The 19,629-nt window shown below is 38.7% G+C and overlaps 1 protein-coding gene across 3 annotated transcripts in view; it reads left to right on the forward strand.

Moving 5' to 3' along the window:
- LOC150076554 (uncharacterized) overlaps positions 1–19,629 on the forward strand; it is a 198,790-nt gene that overhangs the window by 24,319 nt on the left and 154,842 nt on the right. For all 3 annotated transcript variants that reach the window (XM_090388182.1, XM_090388180.1, XM_090388181.1), the window contains exon 3: positions 8,761–8,905. In XM_090388182.1, the coding sequence (XP_090244308.1) occupies positions 8,761–8,905 (145 nt within the window). The remainder of the gene's footprint in view (positions 1–8,760; positions 8,906–19,629) is intronic.

Consider the following 19,629-nt stretch of genomic DNA (forward strand, 5'->3'; position numbering starts at 1 on the left):
GGCGGTCGAGAACCCGCATGCAATACGACGTCGTGCAGCACAGATTCGATTTTCGGTCAATGTATGGGCCGGTATTATGGAAGATCACCTCATCGGACCTTACCTGTTACCGTGTCGTCTAACCGGACCTATCTACTTGATCTTTCTGCAGCAAGTATTGCCACAACTTTTGAGAGATGAACAGATTTCTGCATCGACGCAACAGACAATGTGGTTCCAACACGATGGAGCCCCTGCCCATTATAGCGGAGATGTTCGTAACTACCTGGATGTCACATTTGGTCAACAGTGGATCGGACGTGGTGGTCCCGTGCGTTGACCTGCTCGGTCACCCGACCTATCATGTCTTGATTTTTATTTCTGGGGTCATATGAAATCGCTAGTTTATGACACCCCTGTTGACAATGCTGAGGAGCTGGTTGCAAGAATCGCAGTAGCTGCCGAAGAAATTCGAAATTCGCCTGGAGTATTCCAGAATGTTCGGATGTCCATGCGTCGGAGATGTGAGGCGTGCATTGTAGCCCGTGGAAGAAACTTCGAACACTTACTTTAATCCATGTACCTTTTGCTTCTTTTCATGTATTATTAAAACGATTTCTCACTTACGGTCTCTTTTCTTTATGGTGCTTCTGTGTACAACACCGCTTCAGGAAAGCATTTCCGACCCCACATTGCTATATGATTTCGAGTTGTCAGGATGTACCCTACCCCTCTTAGAAGTTCTGAAACATTTAACTGAAACACCCTGTATATATAATGTGATGTAAAAGTTAGGCAAAAGTAATAAAAATAAATAAATATGGATATGAAGCTATCATTAGAGGCAGAAAATGCACATCCTCCACATGAAGCCTAATTATATTTGATAATTAAAATAAATATGATATTTAAAATAAAAAACATCAGCCAGTAGTACGGCAAAAATGCAGAGCGAAACGAAATGCAAAATAATATAAAATAAGCAAACAGGGAAGGGAAGGTAGAGATAATAAAACAAAAAGGTAGTCGATAATCCCCTGTATAATTTAGTCATTAAACCCAATTAATAACAACGATGTAAATTTAGAATAATGCCAATTATATATAATTTAGCGGTACCCGCCTCGAAGGTACCAGTTCCAAAAGACGTGAAATATCACCAAAAAGGGGTTAAAGAAACTACAAAAACTAAAATATCAAAATAATAGACTGACCATTATGCCCCATATCGACAGAGGACCACGAGGCCAATAATGGTCATGGAATCGCTGCATTTCAATCGTCATACAAATCATCGCAAAGGCGGAAATATCGAAGAACCAAACCACCCTTCCATTCTCCGATAGATCAACCAATGCAGAAGATTTGCATGGCGGTGGTCCTTATGCAGCGAGAAATAATCTATAGAACAGACAGCACTCTTGATCAGAGCCACACCACTGACATAATGCAAGCTTAACCAGCTTATATAATAGAAAGGAAAAGAATAGATGGCGGCACAGGCGCTGCTTATTTAGCATATCAACCCACTACACTACCACTAATTTATATAATGTGATGTAAAAGTTAGGCAAAAGTAATAAAAAAAAATAAATATGGATATGAAGCTATCATTAGAGGCAGAAAATGCACATCCTCCACATGAAGCCTAATTATATCTGATAATTAAAATAAATATGATATTTAAAATAAAAAACATCAGCCAGTAGTACGGCAAAAATGCAGAGCGAAACGAAATGCAAAATAATATAAAATAAGCAAACAGGGAAGGGAAGGTAGAGATAATAAAACAAAAAGGTAGTCGATAATCCCCTGTATAATTTAGTCATTAAACCCAATTAATAACAACGATGTAAATTTAGAATAATGCCAATTATATACAATTTAGCGGTACCCGCCTCGAAGGTACCAGTTCCAAAAGACGTGAAATATCACCAAAAAGGGGCTAAAGAAACTACAAAAACTAAAATATCAAAATAATAGACTGACCATTATGCTCCATATCGACAGAGGACCATGAGGCCAATAATGGTCATGGAATCGCTACATTTCAATCGTCATACAAATCATCGCAAAGGCGGAAATATTGAAGAACCAAACCACCCTTCCATTCTCTGATAGATCAACCAATGCAGAGGATTTGCATGGCGGTGGTCCTTATGCAGCGAGAAATAATCTATAGAACAGACAGCACTCTTGATCAGAGCCACACCACTGACATAATGCAAGCTTAACCAGCTTATATAATAGAAAGGAAAAGAATAGATGGCGCACAGGTGCTGCTTATTTAGCATATCAACCCACTACTACCACTAATTTATATAATGTGATGTAAAAGTTAGGCAAAAGTAATAAAAATAAAAATAAAAATTTTTTATTTTAAATATCATATTTATTTTAATTATCAGATATATATATACACACATACATATAATATTGGAATATTATATCCTATTACAACTTAGTTTGATTCAGCAAACATTTATTTAAACATGCAAATAATTGATTAAAATAGGAAGAGGTAAATAATGGTTTAGGAATATACGTAAAGGCAAAGCAAATTCTCAGAAGGATGGTGACCTTAGACCAACAGAAGGTAAAGTCGAAATTCCTTGAAAAGGGTCAAGTCCGGGGAAGTTTACAGCGAAACAGGCTGAAGGAGGTTAGATGATGGTCAAGGGCAAATGGATTAATCGGGGATTATACTTAAATAAGGGGAGGAGAAATTAGGACCTAATGTAATATATAAGAATTTGTTTGGCGGGAGTTGGTGAGTTAGGGAGTTAGGGAGTTTTTGGGAGGGAACCGGGGCAAAGTGAAGAGACGGATGTTAGTTGTGTACCGGGGAATATGTCTAAGGAAGTATAGATCAGTAAAATTTAACGGGAATAGGAGCAGTATTCCAGTTAAACTTTATAGACAAGAGGTGCCAATACCACTCGAAGGCCAAGACACGACCATTCCAAAAACATTCCGAAAGGGAGGGACCTCACCAAATTTCAGACAGGGCTGTACTAATAATACCAATATTGTTGGTGATCTTGGATAAGGTCGTGGTAAACGAAGACCTAATGTATGTGGAAGGGAAGATTGGCAATTCTCAAGGAAAATATTTAGTGGACACTGGGGCTACGAAGTCAGTCTTAACCTGGGAATATTTCATGGAGTTCAAGAGTAAGGAAAACTGGAATAAAATCCTGTGGCAGCTACATTTTACAGAGAATAGGAGGTACTAACATAGAGTCTGATTATGAGGTCACAGCCCCAGTGACGCTGAAGATGGGAGAAGCCACCCATACTACACAATTTTTTGGTATCCAATGGGATAAACAGGGAAGAGATATAATGCCATATTGGGATTAAATGTTTGGTGAGAAGCAGGTTTCTGCATTGATTGCACCAACAGTACCATATGGGTGAAAACACAGGTAGATGCAGGGCAGCAGGAAGGGTTAAAGTTGGGGGGGAGAAGGAGTAAAATTAGTTGGTAGCAATAGTCTGGAAAATAAAACTCTAAAGGAAGGAATATAAGGGTTATTAGAACAGTGTAACCACATCTTTGCCAAAAAAATAACCGAAGTAGGGGTGACTAAGGTAATGGAGCATACGGTACGCCCACCCAACAGCACCCAATTTATACCAGGCAATAACATATACCAAAGGTGCAGTTAGAAAGGTTAGGGCAAGAACTGAAGGACATGGTGAACAGGATAATAGTGAGGTCAACCTCATACTGGAATAGTCCAGTATTAGTAGTAAATAAACCAGAAGGGGGGGTACGGATAGTGTTAGACCTCTGAAAAATAAATAAGATCACAAGGCCTATTGATTTTCCATTGCAGCATGTAGTGGAGATAATGAACAGCCTACAGGGAAATAAGGTGTTTTCAAAAATCGACTTAAATGCGGGGTATTATCAAATCTCTCTAAAACCGGAGCAGAGGAAATATTTGCATTCAGCACTCCATTCAGAAAGTATAACCTAATAAGAATGCCACAGGGGGTGAAGAATTCAGTGGCCTCATTCCTGAGCATGATGAGTAATGTACTGTCAGAGCCACTAGGAAAGGGAGTAATTTGTTTCCTTGACGATATCTTGATTTACTCTGAGTCTGGAGAAAGACATTTAGAACTGCTGAACCACGTGTTCTAAATAATGGAGGAAGCAAATTTAAAACTAACGAAATCGAAATGTAAATTCTTAGTGGATGAAGTAGAGTACTTGGAACATATTATTTCACTGGAAGGTATCCGTCCTAGAAATAGAAATATAGACAAGATCTCTAGATTAAGACCCCCCCCCCAGGAATGTAAAGGAAGTTAGACGGGTTTTAGAGATGCTCAACTTTTATAAAAGATACATACCTAACAGCTCTGAACTGCTGAAACCAGTAACAGTACTGACAAAAAAGAGTGCAACATTCTAACAGAAGCCGTTAAGGCATTTACTAAAGTAAAGAAATTACTAACTAGTCGGCCTATCCTGATCCACCTAGACCCTAACAAAGTATTTTATCTGACTTACAATGCTTCATTGAACGGGATAACTGGAGTTCTGGAGCAAGAGATAGCATTAGCATTAGTAAAGGCATGTGATGCAAGAAAGCAAGCTTATGCAGCATCAGCCAAAAAAAAAAAAAAAAAACCCCAATCCCATTTCACCACTCTTGTTCGTTCCAAATACCTGTCCAGCTGAGCCTTAAATTTATTTAGGCTATCAACTTCCACAACAAGGGATGGAAGTCTGTTCCACCAGCCAACTACCAGCTGGCTAAAGGCAAATTTCCACACATCTATCCTACACGTCTTTCCTCAATTTGAATTTATGCCCTCTCAGGTGATTAATCTGAGCAAGAGGAAGAATCCCATCGGCATTGAGCATACTCAAACCATTCAAGGCTTTATCCACCTCTATCAGATCACCTCACCGGTGCCTAGTCTCCAGACACTGTAATTTGCAAAACTTAAGCCTTTCTTCGTAAGAGCACCCCTTTGTTCCATTCACTAATCTTGTTGCCCTTCTCTGTACTCATTCCAGCAGCTCTACATCCTTCTTGAAATGAGGCCTCCAGACCTGTATACAGTACTCTAGGTGTGGCCTGGCCATTGCCTTATACAATGGAATAATCACCTCCTTATCCCTGCTGGAAAAATTCCTGTATATCATTGACAATACTCCATGAGCTACTCTTGCAGCCCGTCTGCACTGCTCAGAGAACTTCATATCTGCCTGCACAACCACCCCCAAGTCCCTTTCATTCTCTACCACTGTCAGTGTAGTACCACAGAGTTGATACGTTGCTCTGGGGTTGCTGTTTCCCATGTGTAGTACTTTACATTTGTCAATGTTAAACTACATTTGCCACCTCTCAGCCCATCTGCTCAACCTTTCCAGATCCTGTTGCAGCAGCATAGTGTCAGTAGTGTCCTTGACAACCCTGCCAACCTTTGTATCGTCTGCAAACTTGGACATTAGGCTTGATATACCATCATCAATATCATTTATAAATACAGAAAACAATAATGGACCCAACACTGAGCCCTGAGGGACTCCACTAATAACATTAGTCCATGATGAGCAGTGTCCATTGATTACCACTCTCTGTCTTCTCCCCCTCAACCACCCCTTTATCCATAGCAGCAATTTGCCTCCAATGTCACACTGCTCCAATTTGTGTAGCAGTCTTCCATGTGCAACAGTATCAAAAGCCTTTCTAAGATCCAAGTATATAATATCAAAGTTATTCCCTGCATCCAGTTCTTTTGTGACTGCATCATAGTATCCAATCAAGTTGGTCAGGCAAGACTTCCCCTTAACAAAACCATGCTGTGTCTGAGCTATAACTGAAGTCTTGTCTAAATGATCCTGCAGTGCTTCTTTAACCAGTGCCTCCATTAATTTTCCTGGAACAGAAGTTAAGCTCACAGGTCTATAATTACTTGTGTCAGCCTTTGATCCTCCTTTGTGAATTGGGGTCACATTTGCACATTTCCAGTCTATGGGTACCTTCCCTGAATCCAAGGAAGCTCTCATAATTATGGCTAAGGGTTTGCTTACTTCCTTTGCTGCCTCCTTTAATATAACTGGATAGATCCCATCCACCCCGGGTGCCTTTCTTGTGTTTATCTTCAACAGTTTCTCCTCCACTTTACTCCCAGTAATTCTAAGATTCTGTAGCTTACTGCTAGAGTTGAATACACCTCTGGCATTCCCTTGCTGAATAACTCCTCATGTGTGAATGTCGATGCAAAATATTCATTTAGTTTGTTAGCTACCTGAGCAGGATCATCAACAGTTGACCCATCAATATCAAGTGGACCAATCTGATTCATCCCCTTCCTTCTAGAGTTTACATAAGTAAAGAACTCTTTGCTGTTTTTCTTTGCATCCCTTGCCAAAGATTTCTCGTAATCTGCCTTCGCCTGCCTAACCTCCTTTGTAACTTTGTTGCATATCAACTTGTATCTATCATAGGCTTCTGTGTCATGTGTTAATTTGTAAGTATCCCATGCATTTTTCTTCTCTGCCATATGCCTCATTAGTTCATCTGACATCCATTTTGGCCTAAACCTTGAACAATATTTCTTAGTTGGTATGTAAAGCCTAGTAGCTTCCAAGATAAGTTCTTTGAATGCTTCCCATTTTGAATTTGCTGTTGGTAACATCATCAGTTGGTCCCACTGTATAGAATTTAAATACTGTCTCAGTCCATCGTAGTCGCCTTTACGGAAGCAATAACCCTTCCCTTTACCCCTAATGGTAGTTACTTCTTTGAGTAAATCCCACTTCAGCACATTGTGATCACTGCCACCTAGTGGTTCATTTATCTGCAGATTCTTAATGCATGAAGAATCACTGCTGATAATCAAATCAAGAGTATTACTCCCTCTAGTTGCCTCCCGAACATGCTGATGTAGAAAACAATCATCCAATAAATCCACAAAAGCCCTGCTAGTGCGTGAGTAACCAGCCCCCCAATTCCAGTCAATATCTGGGAAATTAAAATCTCCCATTATAAGACTCTCTGATTTACTGGCCCACTCTATTTCCCTGTACAGTTCCTTATTATACTCATCAGAGTCATTAGGCCTATAGCACACTCCTACTCTCAATTTTGATCTCCCAATGCTTATGTCACACCAAACTGACTCAACACTGCACTGTCCAGTGATGTCGACTGGCTTCACTTCCTTGGTTTTTATGTGTTTCTTAACTAATAGCATAATCCCTCCCCCCTTCCTATCCTGTCTATCCTTTCTGTAGACGTTGTACTCCCCAAATTGCAGTTCTGCATCCCTTATATCTGTGTGACACCACGTCTCTGATATCCCAACAATATCTGCCTTTGATGTTTTGAGCAATACCTCAAATTCATCAAATTTATTTACTAAACTCCTAGCATTGGTGTACACACAAGTATACCTGCACCTGTTTCTATTCTTAGCTACCCTAACACAACCCATGTGTTTACTTGTACCGCAATGGCTCCCAGCAGTCTCTGAAATACCATGCATCTTTTTTTTTCAGGCTTCTGCTTATTCTAATAGAAGCAGTGCAAGAATCTCTTTCACCTCTGCCAGTGGCTACTGTCAATCTATTGGTCTTTGTCTCCCCCCAAGCTAGCAGTTTTCCGACCCACCTAACACTGCCTCGATAGCATCAGCAAATATTCTTGCACCCTTTCTATTTAAGTGTATCCCATCCCTGTAGAAGCAATCTCTCCTGTTAACAAGTACAGTCCAGGCTGAAAAAAATTCTACCCCTTGAGCCTTGCACAATCTTTCCAGGGCCGAATTGATCGACAAGGCTCTCATTATATACTCCCTCCTATCGTAATACTTCACAAAACACACACCCTGGCCTTATGCAGAGTATTGTATTCTATACAGAGTAAAAATGCGGAGTTGGGGGAGACCCATGGTGCTGCCAGACAAAAAACACTGTCACTATGTGTGAAGGATGATCAACCACCATTGATGACAATGGACTGAAATCTGCTATTCAAGCTAAACACGCCAGGTGCTTGCAGAAAGATTCATCACAAGTGATGAAACCATTTGTTTGCATTAACTGGGAAAAGGTGTATCTAAGCAAATTGGCTCTATTTAAACTCACAGCAACAATAAGCTCCAGAGACTGCTGATTTGCTTATCACTGCTTTTGCATCACAATAATGAGCCATTTTTGTTCTTGTTGTTGGGTGTGATTAAAAATGGCTTATGTGTAGCAATGCCAAATGATTGACTTGTGTGTGACTTATGACCATATCATGGGGTATCAACCTGTGCTGTATATATCAAAGCCCTCCCCCCCACACTTCACCAACAGAAGATTGTCTGGTGTGATACAACTGGTATCATCCATTACAAGTTTCTTTTTTGTGTTTGTTTTTTCACATAGGTTTTAATTATATCCCAAAGATCTGCATAAACTTGATAGATATGAAATTAATTTCTGTTTACAACAGATAGAAATAAACCTTTCTGTATGTGCAGTCACAACACCACCTATTAAAAAAAAAAATAAATAAATAAAATAAGGTTTTCTTATTTGATGTTTAGATATATTTGAACAATTTCAGTCCTGCAATTTTCTGATTCTAGCTTGTATTTATTTTGAAGGATCTGCACCATGTTACATTTTTCATTACAAAAATATTCTCTATAGCTTTTCTTTGTACTTTCTGATTTTGAGCTTTAAAGTTTTTGTTAACAACTTGAATGTATGATTTTTATATTTATATATATATAATTTGTGTTATTGTATTATTATATTTCTAGGCAGTTAACACAGTTTTTAAATAAAGGCAGCGAGAATAATGATAAAGCTGTCCCTTCATTAAATTCCATTAATCCTGATAATTTGGAAGAGAAAAGTCACGGGATTAAAATGGGGATATCCACAGAACTCTGTGATAATGCCCAGGTAAGATAATTTATAAAGTGATACTGGCAATCCCTGACTCAAGCCATTTGGAATTTATGGACTTGTTTGACTTAGGACATTCTAGACTTGTGTAAACACAAACGTGTTGCAACAACTTTTAGATGTCGGTATGATACATTGCCATGTTGCTATATTTTGGACATGTAATAACATGTTGACATTACTGTATTTAAGATATCATTGGGCATATTACTATATCTTAGATATATAGTAATACTGAATTACCAAAACTAGTAACAGTTTTAGCAATTTTTTGCACTTATTCATATTATGCCAATAACATAACTGTTTTAAAATAATTTGCAAATGGTGTCTGCAATTCTGATTTATTTATAGAATTGGAAAATTTGGTTAAGAATTTTTTCCTGTTTGCTTGAAGCTTATGCTGTTTCAGTTTTATTTATTTATTTATTTTAATTCCCCACCACTCATGTGCTTATAACCATAATGTACAGGCTGAAAAACCCAACCCTGCACCTTCCACCCAAGATTGGCTAATTACAGCCTCAAAAGTTTTAGTTAGCCACTCTAGGCTACCATGGAGGGCATGCTATTTCAGTGATCATACTGCAGTGTGAAGGGCAGAGAGAGAGAGAGAGAGAGAGAGAGAGAGAGAGAGAGAGAGAGCAAGGAGAATGAACACAGTTACCACTAGGTTGCAGTCTATTTTAGAAGTAAAGGTATGTTTTGGTGATTAGAGCACTTTAATTTTTAGATTAATTTTAAACAAAAGTACTCAAAAATAAATATATGATGAAATAATATATAGAATTGATTCTGACCTCATTTTGATCTTGGCCTGTAACATAAATATAATATCTGAATTTGCCCTCTTTTTCTCTAGTTCATTAATCACACCACTTCTTAAATAGACTATCTATGACTTCAAGTTCATTCATTTTTGTGAGGGTAGGATGGTATACATTCACTTATATTGGGATCATGGATAGCCACATTTTTATATCCTTTGTTCTTTTTATTATGATAAGATTCTGAATTGGATTGGAATGCAGCTTAGTATTGCATTCTCTGTCAAGTCAGTTTAATTAGCATTATCACCTTGATTACTCAACATAACAGTTTTATTTTTCCCTTTTATTATTCTCTGATTAATTATTATCTTCTTGTTTGTTAATGCTTTCCAGGTTCAGGTTCAAAAATCATTCCCGAAAACTGTTGGACTTCAAATTTGTCGTGCACATGCTAAAAAAATTCCCATTAATGGGCCTATTATTAGGGAAAAGGCTTTGGAGGTTGTAAAATCTATGGGAGTAAATGAGTTCCAAGCTTCTGTGGGATGGCTAGACAAGTTCAAAACTCAGCATAAAATTTCTTGAAAAACTGTAAGTGGTGAAGGTGGATCTGTTGATACTGGGGTTGTAACAGAGTGGACCGTCAAATTGGAAGATTTATGTCGTGATTTTGAAGCTAAGGATATTTACAACTGTGACGAAACAGGGTTGTTTTTTTATGCTCTTCCTGAAAAAACAATGAGTCTAAAAAACGAAAAATGCCAGGGCGGAAAAATTTCTAAGGAACGCTTGACTGTACTATTGTGTACAAATATGCTGGGAGACTTTGAAAAACCTCTTGTTATAGGAAAACCACAAAATCCTCATTGTTTCAAGGGCATAAAGTTGAATCTTTTGAATGTTGACTGGAAGTCTAATAAAAAAGCGTGGATGACATGAGATATCATGAGCGAATGGATAAGTCACTTTAACCAAAACATGATTCGTCAAAACAGAAAAATTATTCTTTTCATGGATAATGCTGGATCTCACCCGCACATTGAATTGTCCAACATTCAAATCATTTTTCTACCACCAAACACATCAGCCCTTGGATCAAGGGATAATAAAAAATTTTAAACTTCACTACAGAAAACATGTTTTAAGACATCTCATTGCAAACATGAACGATGTAACATGTTTGAGTGACCTTGCAAAGAAAATCAGCATCCTAGATGCGATTCAGTGGATTTCCTCTTCAGTAAACGCAATTAGAAAACAAACTGTCGTGAACTGTTTTGTAAAGTCTGGCTTCTCAAACGCAAAAATTGAAGTTGCGAACAGCAATGTGGAGCACCAAGAAGAACAAGAACTTCAACATCTATTGATAATGTACGATACTTCTGCTACAAGTGACCCTGGCTAAAGATATAGACTCAAACCTCACTACAGAAGATGGTGCTCTAGATATCAACGACATTATCATCGATATTTTTCAAGAAGTTCCTCATGAGGATGAAGAACTGGAAGGAGGTCATTCTGTCGAAGAACATATTAACAACGAACCACCGATGAAAATAGAAGAAGCGCTCGTACAAATCAATCGTTTAAAAATGTTTTTCGCCGCTGAAGAAGATACTGAAGGACTTTTGATGGTTTCTTCACTCCAAACAAATGTTGAAAACAAAATTATCAGCCGGAAGAAGGTGCAGAAGAAAATAAGTGATTACTGTATGCATTTTTCTTAAGATAAAGTCATAATATGCATAGCACAATTGTATGTATATTACTTACAAAAATATTGTGCAAAATCTGTATATAATTTAATTTAATTTTACATTAAACATTTACGATTTTTCTTTATCTCTTGTGTATGTAATTGTATATTGTTTACAAAAATATTGTTCAAAATCTGTATATATTTTAATTTAATTTTACATTAAACGTTTAACGATTTTTCTTTCTTTCTTTTTTTTTCTTTCTCCCTCAGACTTCTTGTTAGCAGACACTTCTCTCTAACGGACACATTTTGGTTCCCCATGGCTGTCCGTTAAAGGGAAGTTTCACTGTATATTGTTTCAGAAATGTAACCTCAATTCATAATATTACAGCCATGAAAAATTTGGTCAAGTTTTAACAGTCATCATCATCATCTTTTCCAAGGATGCCTTTTAATATACACTGTTTGACCAAAAGTATATGAACACTTGTCTACAAATATTGATCGAGAAGTAACTCACGCAGTCATATTGACTCAAACGTCCCAGGAACTCACATCTGGTGAGTATGGGCTTGGCACTCCCAGGGTCATGAACTGGATATCATCATTCTTCTCTTTCTTGGTAATTCCCTTCTACATCTCTCTGTCTCTCTCTCTCGGGGTAATTCGGAAATTTTTTTTTGGCTGGTGCAGCACCATTTGGCTGATAATTATAATAATAATAATTATTCTTACAGTCTTTTCTTACAGTGGCAGAAGTATATTAGAAGCCAATATGAGTGGGATGATAGCAGGATAACAAATCAGTAACCATATGTGTGCACAACTGCAACTCACCTAATCCTCCCAAAGTCCAACATAATAGATTTTAATCAACAATGGAAGAAAGACTCACAGAATGTGCTCTGAGAACATACTCACAGAATGTTCAAAGAGTCATAAAGAAGGCAGTTTGTGCCCTGCTCGTGTCATCTGCAGATCATTTATTTGCTCCATGGTGAGATGTTCAAAAGGTTGCAGTATCAACCATCAAACATCCATAAGGAGTTGCATTACCTTAAGTTTAATGGTAGGACAGCTGCTCGTAGGGCCAGTATCGCAGTCAACAGTGATGTTTGGATTGGTGTCATTCCCAACATTCATAGAACAGTGGCAGAAGGCAGAATAAAGGAATTTATCCTTACAAGAATATTTTTACTGACACAATCTGAGCAAATATTGAAATCATAAGATTTAAAATAGTAAACTAATCAAGGAAAAGAACAATAGAAATCAATGGAGACCATCCCAATTTGCATTCTGCAATTCCCAACAACACAAGGCTGAGAATGGAGGAGAGGGGGGGCTCCATTGGAGAAGAGCCTCATCAAGTTGTGATCTCAGATGCCTAGAGGACTACTAAAATTAAATATGCATTTTGAAGGGTTGTTGGTGAGAAAAAGATCAAAAGTGTTGGGTCCGGGTTAAGATTCTCTGATAATTTGATAGATAAATGAACAAATTGCATGAGGTCATTAATGGCAAAAAAGATCAACATTTTAACCAACTGAGTTCATATAACTGGAAAGCTGAAGTCAGCTGGAGTTGTGAACATTAAAATCGTCAAAAACTACCTCAGTGTTAGGAAAGTTAAACTAAAAAAAAAGCCAAGTTCCAAAGAAATTAAGTTGAAGAGCTCTGAGTAATTAGTGGAGTTGGGAGAACAATAGAGACAACAGATGAGGAGATCCAGGAAGTCTCTGACAAGAAATATCGGAGTGGACTTACACAACTACAATCTTTGAAGCAAAAACTTTCATGGAATGAATAATTAGGGCTACTGAGATAAGTATTGGTTGAGGCTACTGGTAACTGGGATTCTGCCAGAAAAAGTATGTGAGGCAGATTGTAGGTAGAAATGGACATCATTGAGATTGAATCTGAGACCATGATGTCAGTTCTATTAGTTTGACTATTCATGATGCACTCAATAGAGAAAGTAAATGTTAGGAGGGATGTATAAATTAAAGTTTTGGATATGGCATACAGAGAGAAAGAATGTACCTGCCTCGATGTAATGTTGCTTCAACAGTATGTCCTGCATACATGCTACCTGGACTCCTTCCAATCTCCAGCGAATAGAGAAGCAGCAGCAAGATAATACACTAGTTGATTCAAATACCTTCTAGAAAGTTACCAATAGGTTTGGTTTGGTGGGCTCTTTATGGATAGCCTGTGAAAACTGTTTTAGAGCTGTACCCTCAAAATGTAAGGAATATTAAACCTCACCACAATGCCCATTGTAATCTCAAAAGATGACATCACTCGTACTGCATGATGGAAGAGATGGGTGGATTGCTGCAGCTTGCGATAGGCATTGTGGTGAGGTTTAATATTCCTTTCATTTTCACCAAATCCTCTGCTTGTATCTTCATTAGCATTAGTAGAGGCATATGATGCAAGAAAGCAAGCTTATGCAGCACCAGCAAAAAAAAAAAAAAAAAACCCACTCCCATTTCACCCCTCCGTTCATTTGAAATACCTGTCCAGCTGAGCCTTAAATTTAAGGCTCAGCTGGACAGGTATTTCGAACAAACTTGTTGTTGAAGTTGATAGGCTATCAACTTCAACAACAAGGGATGGACGTCTGTTCCACCAACCCAACTACTTGCTCGCTAAAGGCAAATTTCCGCAAATCTATCCTACATCTGTCTTTCTTCAGTTTGAATTCATGCCCTCTCAGGTGATTATTCTGAGCAAGAGGAAGAATCCCATTGGCACTGAGCATACTCAAACCATTCAAGGCTTTATACCCCTCCATCAGATCACCTTGCCAGTGCCTAGTCTCCAGACACTGTAATTCGCAAAACTTAAGCCTTTCTTTGTAAGAGCAACCCTTTGTTCCATTCTCTAATCTTGTTGCCCTTCTCTGTACTCGTTCCAGCAGCTCTACATCCTTCTTGAAATGAGGCCTCCAGACTTGTATACAGTATTCAAGGTGTGGCCTGACCATTGCCTTATACAAGGGAATAATCACATCCTTATCCCTGCTAGAAAAATTCCTGTATATCATTGACAAGACACCATGAGCTACTCTTGCAGCCCATCTGCACTGCTCAAAAAACTTCATATCTGCCTGCACAATTACCCCCAGGTCCTTTTCATTCTCTACCACTGTCAGTGTAGTACCACAGAGTTGATACGTTACTCTAGGGTTACTGTTTCCCATATGTAGTACTTTACATTTGTCAATGTTAAACTTCATTTGCCACCTCTCAGCCCATCTACTCAACCTTTCCACATCCTGTTGCAGCAGCATAGCTTCAGTAGTGTCCTTAACAACCCTGCCAACCTTTGTATCGTCTGCAAACTTGGACATTAAACTTGATATACCATCATCAATATCATTTATAAATACAGAAAACAACAATGGACCCAACACTGAGGGACTCCACTAATAACATTAGTCCACGATGAGCAGTGTCCATTGATTACCACTCTCTGTCTTCTCCCCCTCAATGCCACACTGCTCCAATTTGTGCAGCAGTCTTCCATGTGCAACAGTATCAAAAGCCATTCTAAGATCCAAATATATAATATCAAAGTTATTCCCTGCATCCAGTTCTTTTGTGACTACATCATAGTATCCAATCAAATTGGTTAAGCAAGACTTTCCCTTAACAAAACCATGCCGTTTCCGAGCTATAACTGAAGTCTTGTCTAGATGATCCTGCAGTGCTTCCTTAACCAGTGCTTCCATTAATTTTCCTGGAACAGAAGTTAAACTCACAGATCTATAATTATTTGTGTCAGCCTTTGATCCTCCTATGTGAATTGGGGTCACATTTGCACATCTCCAGTCTATGGGTACACCCCCTGAGTCCAAAGAAGCTCTCATAATTATGGCTAAGGGTTTGCTTACTTCCTTTGCTGCCTCCTTTAATATAACTAGATAGAGCCCATCCACCCCGGGTGCCTTTTTTATGTTTACCTTCAACAGTTTCTCCTCCACTTTCTTCTCAGTTATTACAAAATCATCTAGCTCACTGCCAGAGTTTATTTCACCTCTGGCATTCCCCTTCCTAAATAACTCCTCATGTGTGAGTATCGATGCAAAATATTCATTTAGTTTGTTAGCTACCTGAGCAGGATCCTCATCTGTTGAACCATCAATATCCAGTGGACCAATCTGATTCATCCATTTCCAAGGATTTCTCATAATCTGCCTTTGCCTGCCTAATGTCCTTTATGGCTTGGTTACAGACCAGCTTATATGTATCATAGGCTTCCATGTCAGCCATTAATTTATATGTATCCCATGGATTTTTCTTCTCTGCCATATGTCTCATTAGTTCATCTGACATCCATTTAGGCCTAAACCCTGAACAATATTTCTTAGTTGGTATGTAAAGCCTAGTAGCTTCCAAGGTAAGTTCTTTGAATGCTTCCCATTTTGAATTTGCTGTTGGTAACATCATCAGTTGGTCCCACTGTATAGAATTTAAATACTGTCTCAGACCATCGTAGTCGCCTCTGTGAAAGCAAAAACCCTTCCCTTTACCCCTGATGATAGTTATCTCTTTGAGTAAATCCCACCAAGGCACGCTGTAATCAACTCCAACTAGTGGTTCCTTTATCTGCAGATTCTTAATGCATGAAGAATCACTAATGATAATCAGATCAAGAGTATTACTCCCTCTAGTTGCGGCACCTCCGTAGCGAGGTGGGCAGGAGCAGCAATGCTCCTGCCCACCTGGCTCCAGCAGTCTAATAAAAAAAGCGTGTGCCATAGCACACGCACGCTTTTTTTATTAGACTGGGGTTCGAGCCCGTGACCACCAAATACGGAGGATGCGGAAAGGTCAGGGAATGACCACCGTATATCCCAGGATCCATATGGCCTTAGTTGCTAATGCTCCTAAAAACCAAATAACAACAACAACAACAACCCTCTAGTTGCCTTCCGAACATGCTGATATAGAAAACAATCATCCAATAAATCCACAAAAGCCTCGCTAGTGTGTGAGTGACCAACCCACAAATTTCTGTCAATATCTGGGAAATTGAAATCCCCCATTATAGGACTCTCTGATTTACTGGCCCACTCTGTTTCTTATTATCCTCATCAGAGTCATTAGCCCTATAGTGCACTCCTACTCTCAATTTTGATCTCCGAATGCTTATGTCACACCAAACTGACTTGACACTGCACTGTCCAGCGATGTCGACTGGCTTCACTTCCTTGGATTTTATGTTTTTTAACTAAAGCATATCTCCTCTTCCCTTCCTATCCTTTCTGTACACATTGTACTCCCCAAATTCCAGTTCTGCATTCCTTATATCTGTGTGACACCACGTCTCTGATATCCCAACAATATCTGCCTTTGATGTTTTGAGCAATACCTCAAATTCATCAAATTTATTTACCAAACTCCTAGCATTGGTGTACACACAAGTATACATGCACCTGTTCCTATTCTTAGCTACCCTAACACAACCCATGTGTTTATTTGTACCGCAATGACTCCCAGCAGTCTCTGAAATACCCTGCATCTTGTTTTCCAGGCTGCTGTTCATTTCAATAGAAGCAGTGCAAGAATCACTTTTACCTCTACCAATGGTTACTGTTAATCTACTGTTCATGATAGTCCCACTATTGTGAAGATGCAAGTAGAAGATTTCATTATCATATGATGACTTCACTTTACCAAAATTTGGTTCACTTAACTCACAAGTTGGGCCTGAATATCAGTCCCATTAGCATGGTAGACTTCCAGGTAGTAAGTCCTAGCCTGTCATACCCGAAAGAATGTCTGAGACAAGCCTCAGGTGTCATTTCAGTTAGAGCATAAAAATATTTTTAGATTTTCTTATCAGAACTGACAAATTTAATAAGAGTACCGAGTCAGCTTCTGTCCTTGTGTAATGTTACCTTTTCTTTTCTTTCCTCTTTCTTCTTTTTCTTCAGTTACTGCCTATTCTATAGATAATTCATCTTCTTGAAATGCTATTGCTGTTCTTTTTCTTCTTCTTCTTCTTCTTCTATTCATCGCTATCCATGCCTTCACATCCTTTTTCCATCAGTTTCACCAGTATAATTTTTCTCTAGCCATATTCTTCTATCCCCTATTGACTCTCTTATCACTTTATGCATTTTTATAAAGGATCTGAATTAGTGAGATTTTACTGTACATCTGCAGCAGTATTTTAGGAAAATTTGGACAGAAAGATAATTGTAAGGGAATAAACTACTAGAATTTTGTATCAACTATACACTCTTAATTCCAAATTCAGTATTTCTCAGGTAATATAATTGAAACAAGAAAAACATATGCGATTATGATTATTATTATTAGCCAAATGGTGCAATTAGCCAATCATTAGCCTTATGCTGCACCAGCCAAAAAAAAATTCCCGAGTTACCCTGTGTGAGAGAGAGTGAGAGTTAGAAATAGAAGGGAATCACCAAGAAAGAGAAGAATGATGATATCCAGCTCAGAACCCTGGGTGTGCCAAGCCCATACTCACTAGTTTAAAGTTATCATCATCCGTACTGAGCAAATAAAGTTAGTATTTAATAGTTGGCAGCCACAGAGAGTAGGTGTTTATTTCTTTGCTTTATAGTCAGGTTGATTGAAGTCTAAAGGACTAGAAGGAAATGGACCATAATCTGCCACGCTGGTCCAGTGCGGGTTGGCAGATTGATTGTATTCAGCAGTCAGGGGCTTGAACCCCAGTCTACTCAAAGAGCGTGTGCTACTGCACTCTCGCTTCTGACCACTCGGCTACTGAAAACCTGCTATAGATAAGGCAACAAAAACATTGTAATTCTGCCTCTTTCTTTAAAACAAGTCCAAACACATGTATCATGTCAGTGTCCATTCATAGTCTAAACTCAGCAAACTTACACTTGTTTATATTTTCTACTGTGGTTCTTTGGGATCACTCTCCATCTTGTGTCTGAAAATTAAAATCCCATGCAGTAAGTAAAGCCGAGAATTAGGTTTGAATTTGAAAGTGTCTGCAATTCTGCCCAGACACGATAGGAGGGAGTATATGATGAGAGCCCTGTCGATCAATTCGGCCCTGGAAAGATTGTGCAGGGCTCAAGGGGTAGAATTTTTTTCAGCCTGGACTGTACTTGTTAACAGGAGAGATTGCTTCTACATGGATGGGATACACTTAAATAGAAAGGGTGCAAGAATATTTGCTGATGCTATCGAGGCAGTGTTAGGTGGGTCGGAAAACTGCTAGCTTGGGGGGAGACAAAGACCAATAGATTGACAGTAGCCACTGGCAGAGGTGAAAGAGATTCTTGCACTGCTTCTATTAGAATGAGCAGAAGCCTGAAAAACAAGATGCATGGTATTTCAGAGACTTCTGGGAGCCATTGCGGTACAAGTAAACACATGGGTCGTGTTAGGGTAGCTAAGAATAGAAACAGGTGCAGGTATACTTGTGTGTACACCAATGCTAGGAGTTTAGTAAAGAAATTTGATGAATTTGAGGTATTGCTCAAAACATCAAAGGCAGATATTGTTGGGATATCAGAGACGTGGTGTCACACAGATATAAGAGATGCAGAACTGCAATTTGGGGAGTACAACGTCTACAGAAAGGATAGACAGGATAGGAAGGAGGGAGGGGTTATGCCATTAGTTAAGAAACACATAGGAAACACCAAGGAAGTGAATCCAGTCGACATCGCTGGACAGTGCAGTGTTGAGTCAGTTTGGTGTGACATAAGCATTGGGAGATCAAAATTGAGAGTAGGAGTGTGCTATAGGCCTAATGACTCTGATGAGTATAATAAGAAACTGTACAGGGAAATAGAGTGGGCCAGTAAATCAGAGAGTCTTATAATGGGGGATTTTAATTTCCCAGATATTGACTGGAATTTGTGGGTTGATCACTCACTCACTAGCGAGGCTTTTGTGGATTTATTGGATGATTGTTTTCTAAATCAGCATGTTCGGGAGGCAACTAGAGGGAGTAATACTCTTGATTTGATTATCAGCAGTGATTCTTCATGCATTAAGAATCTGCAGATAAATGAACCACTAGGTGGCAGTGATCACAGTGTGCTGAAGTGGGATTTACTCAAAGAGGTAACTACCATTAGGGGTAAAGGGAAGGGTTATTGATTCCGTAAAGGCGACTACGATGGACTGAGACAGTATTTAAATTCAATACAGTGGGACCAACTGATGATGTTACCAACAGCAAATTCCAAATGGGAAGCATTCAAAGAACTTATCTTGGAAGCTACTAGG

The sequence above is a fragment of the Mastigoproctus giganteus genome, chromosome 13 (genome assembly GCF_048544385.1).
Source record: "Mastigoproctus giganteus isolate SK-2022 chromosome 13, ASM4854438v1, whole genome shotgun sequence".
NCBI lineage: Eukaryota > Metazoa > Arthropoda > Arachnida > Uropygi > Thelyphonidae > Mastigoproctus > Mastigoproctus giganteus.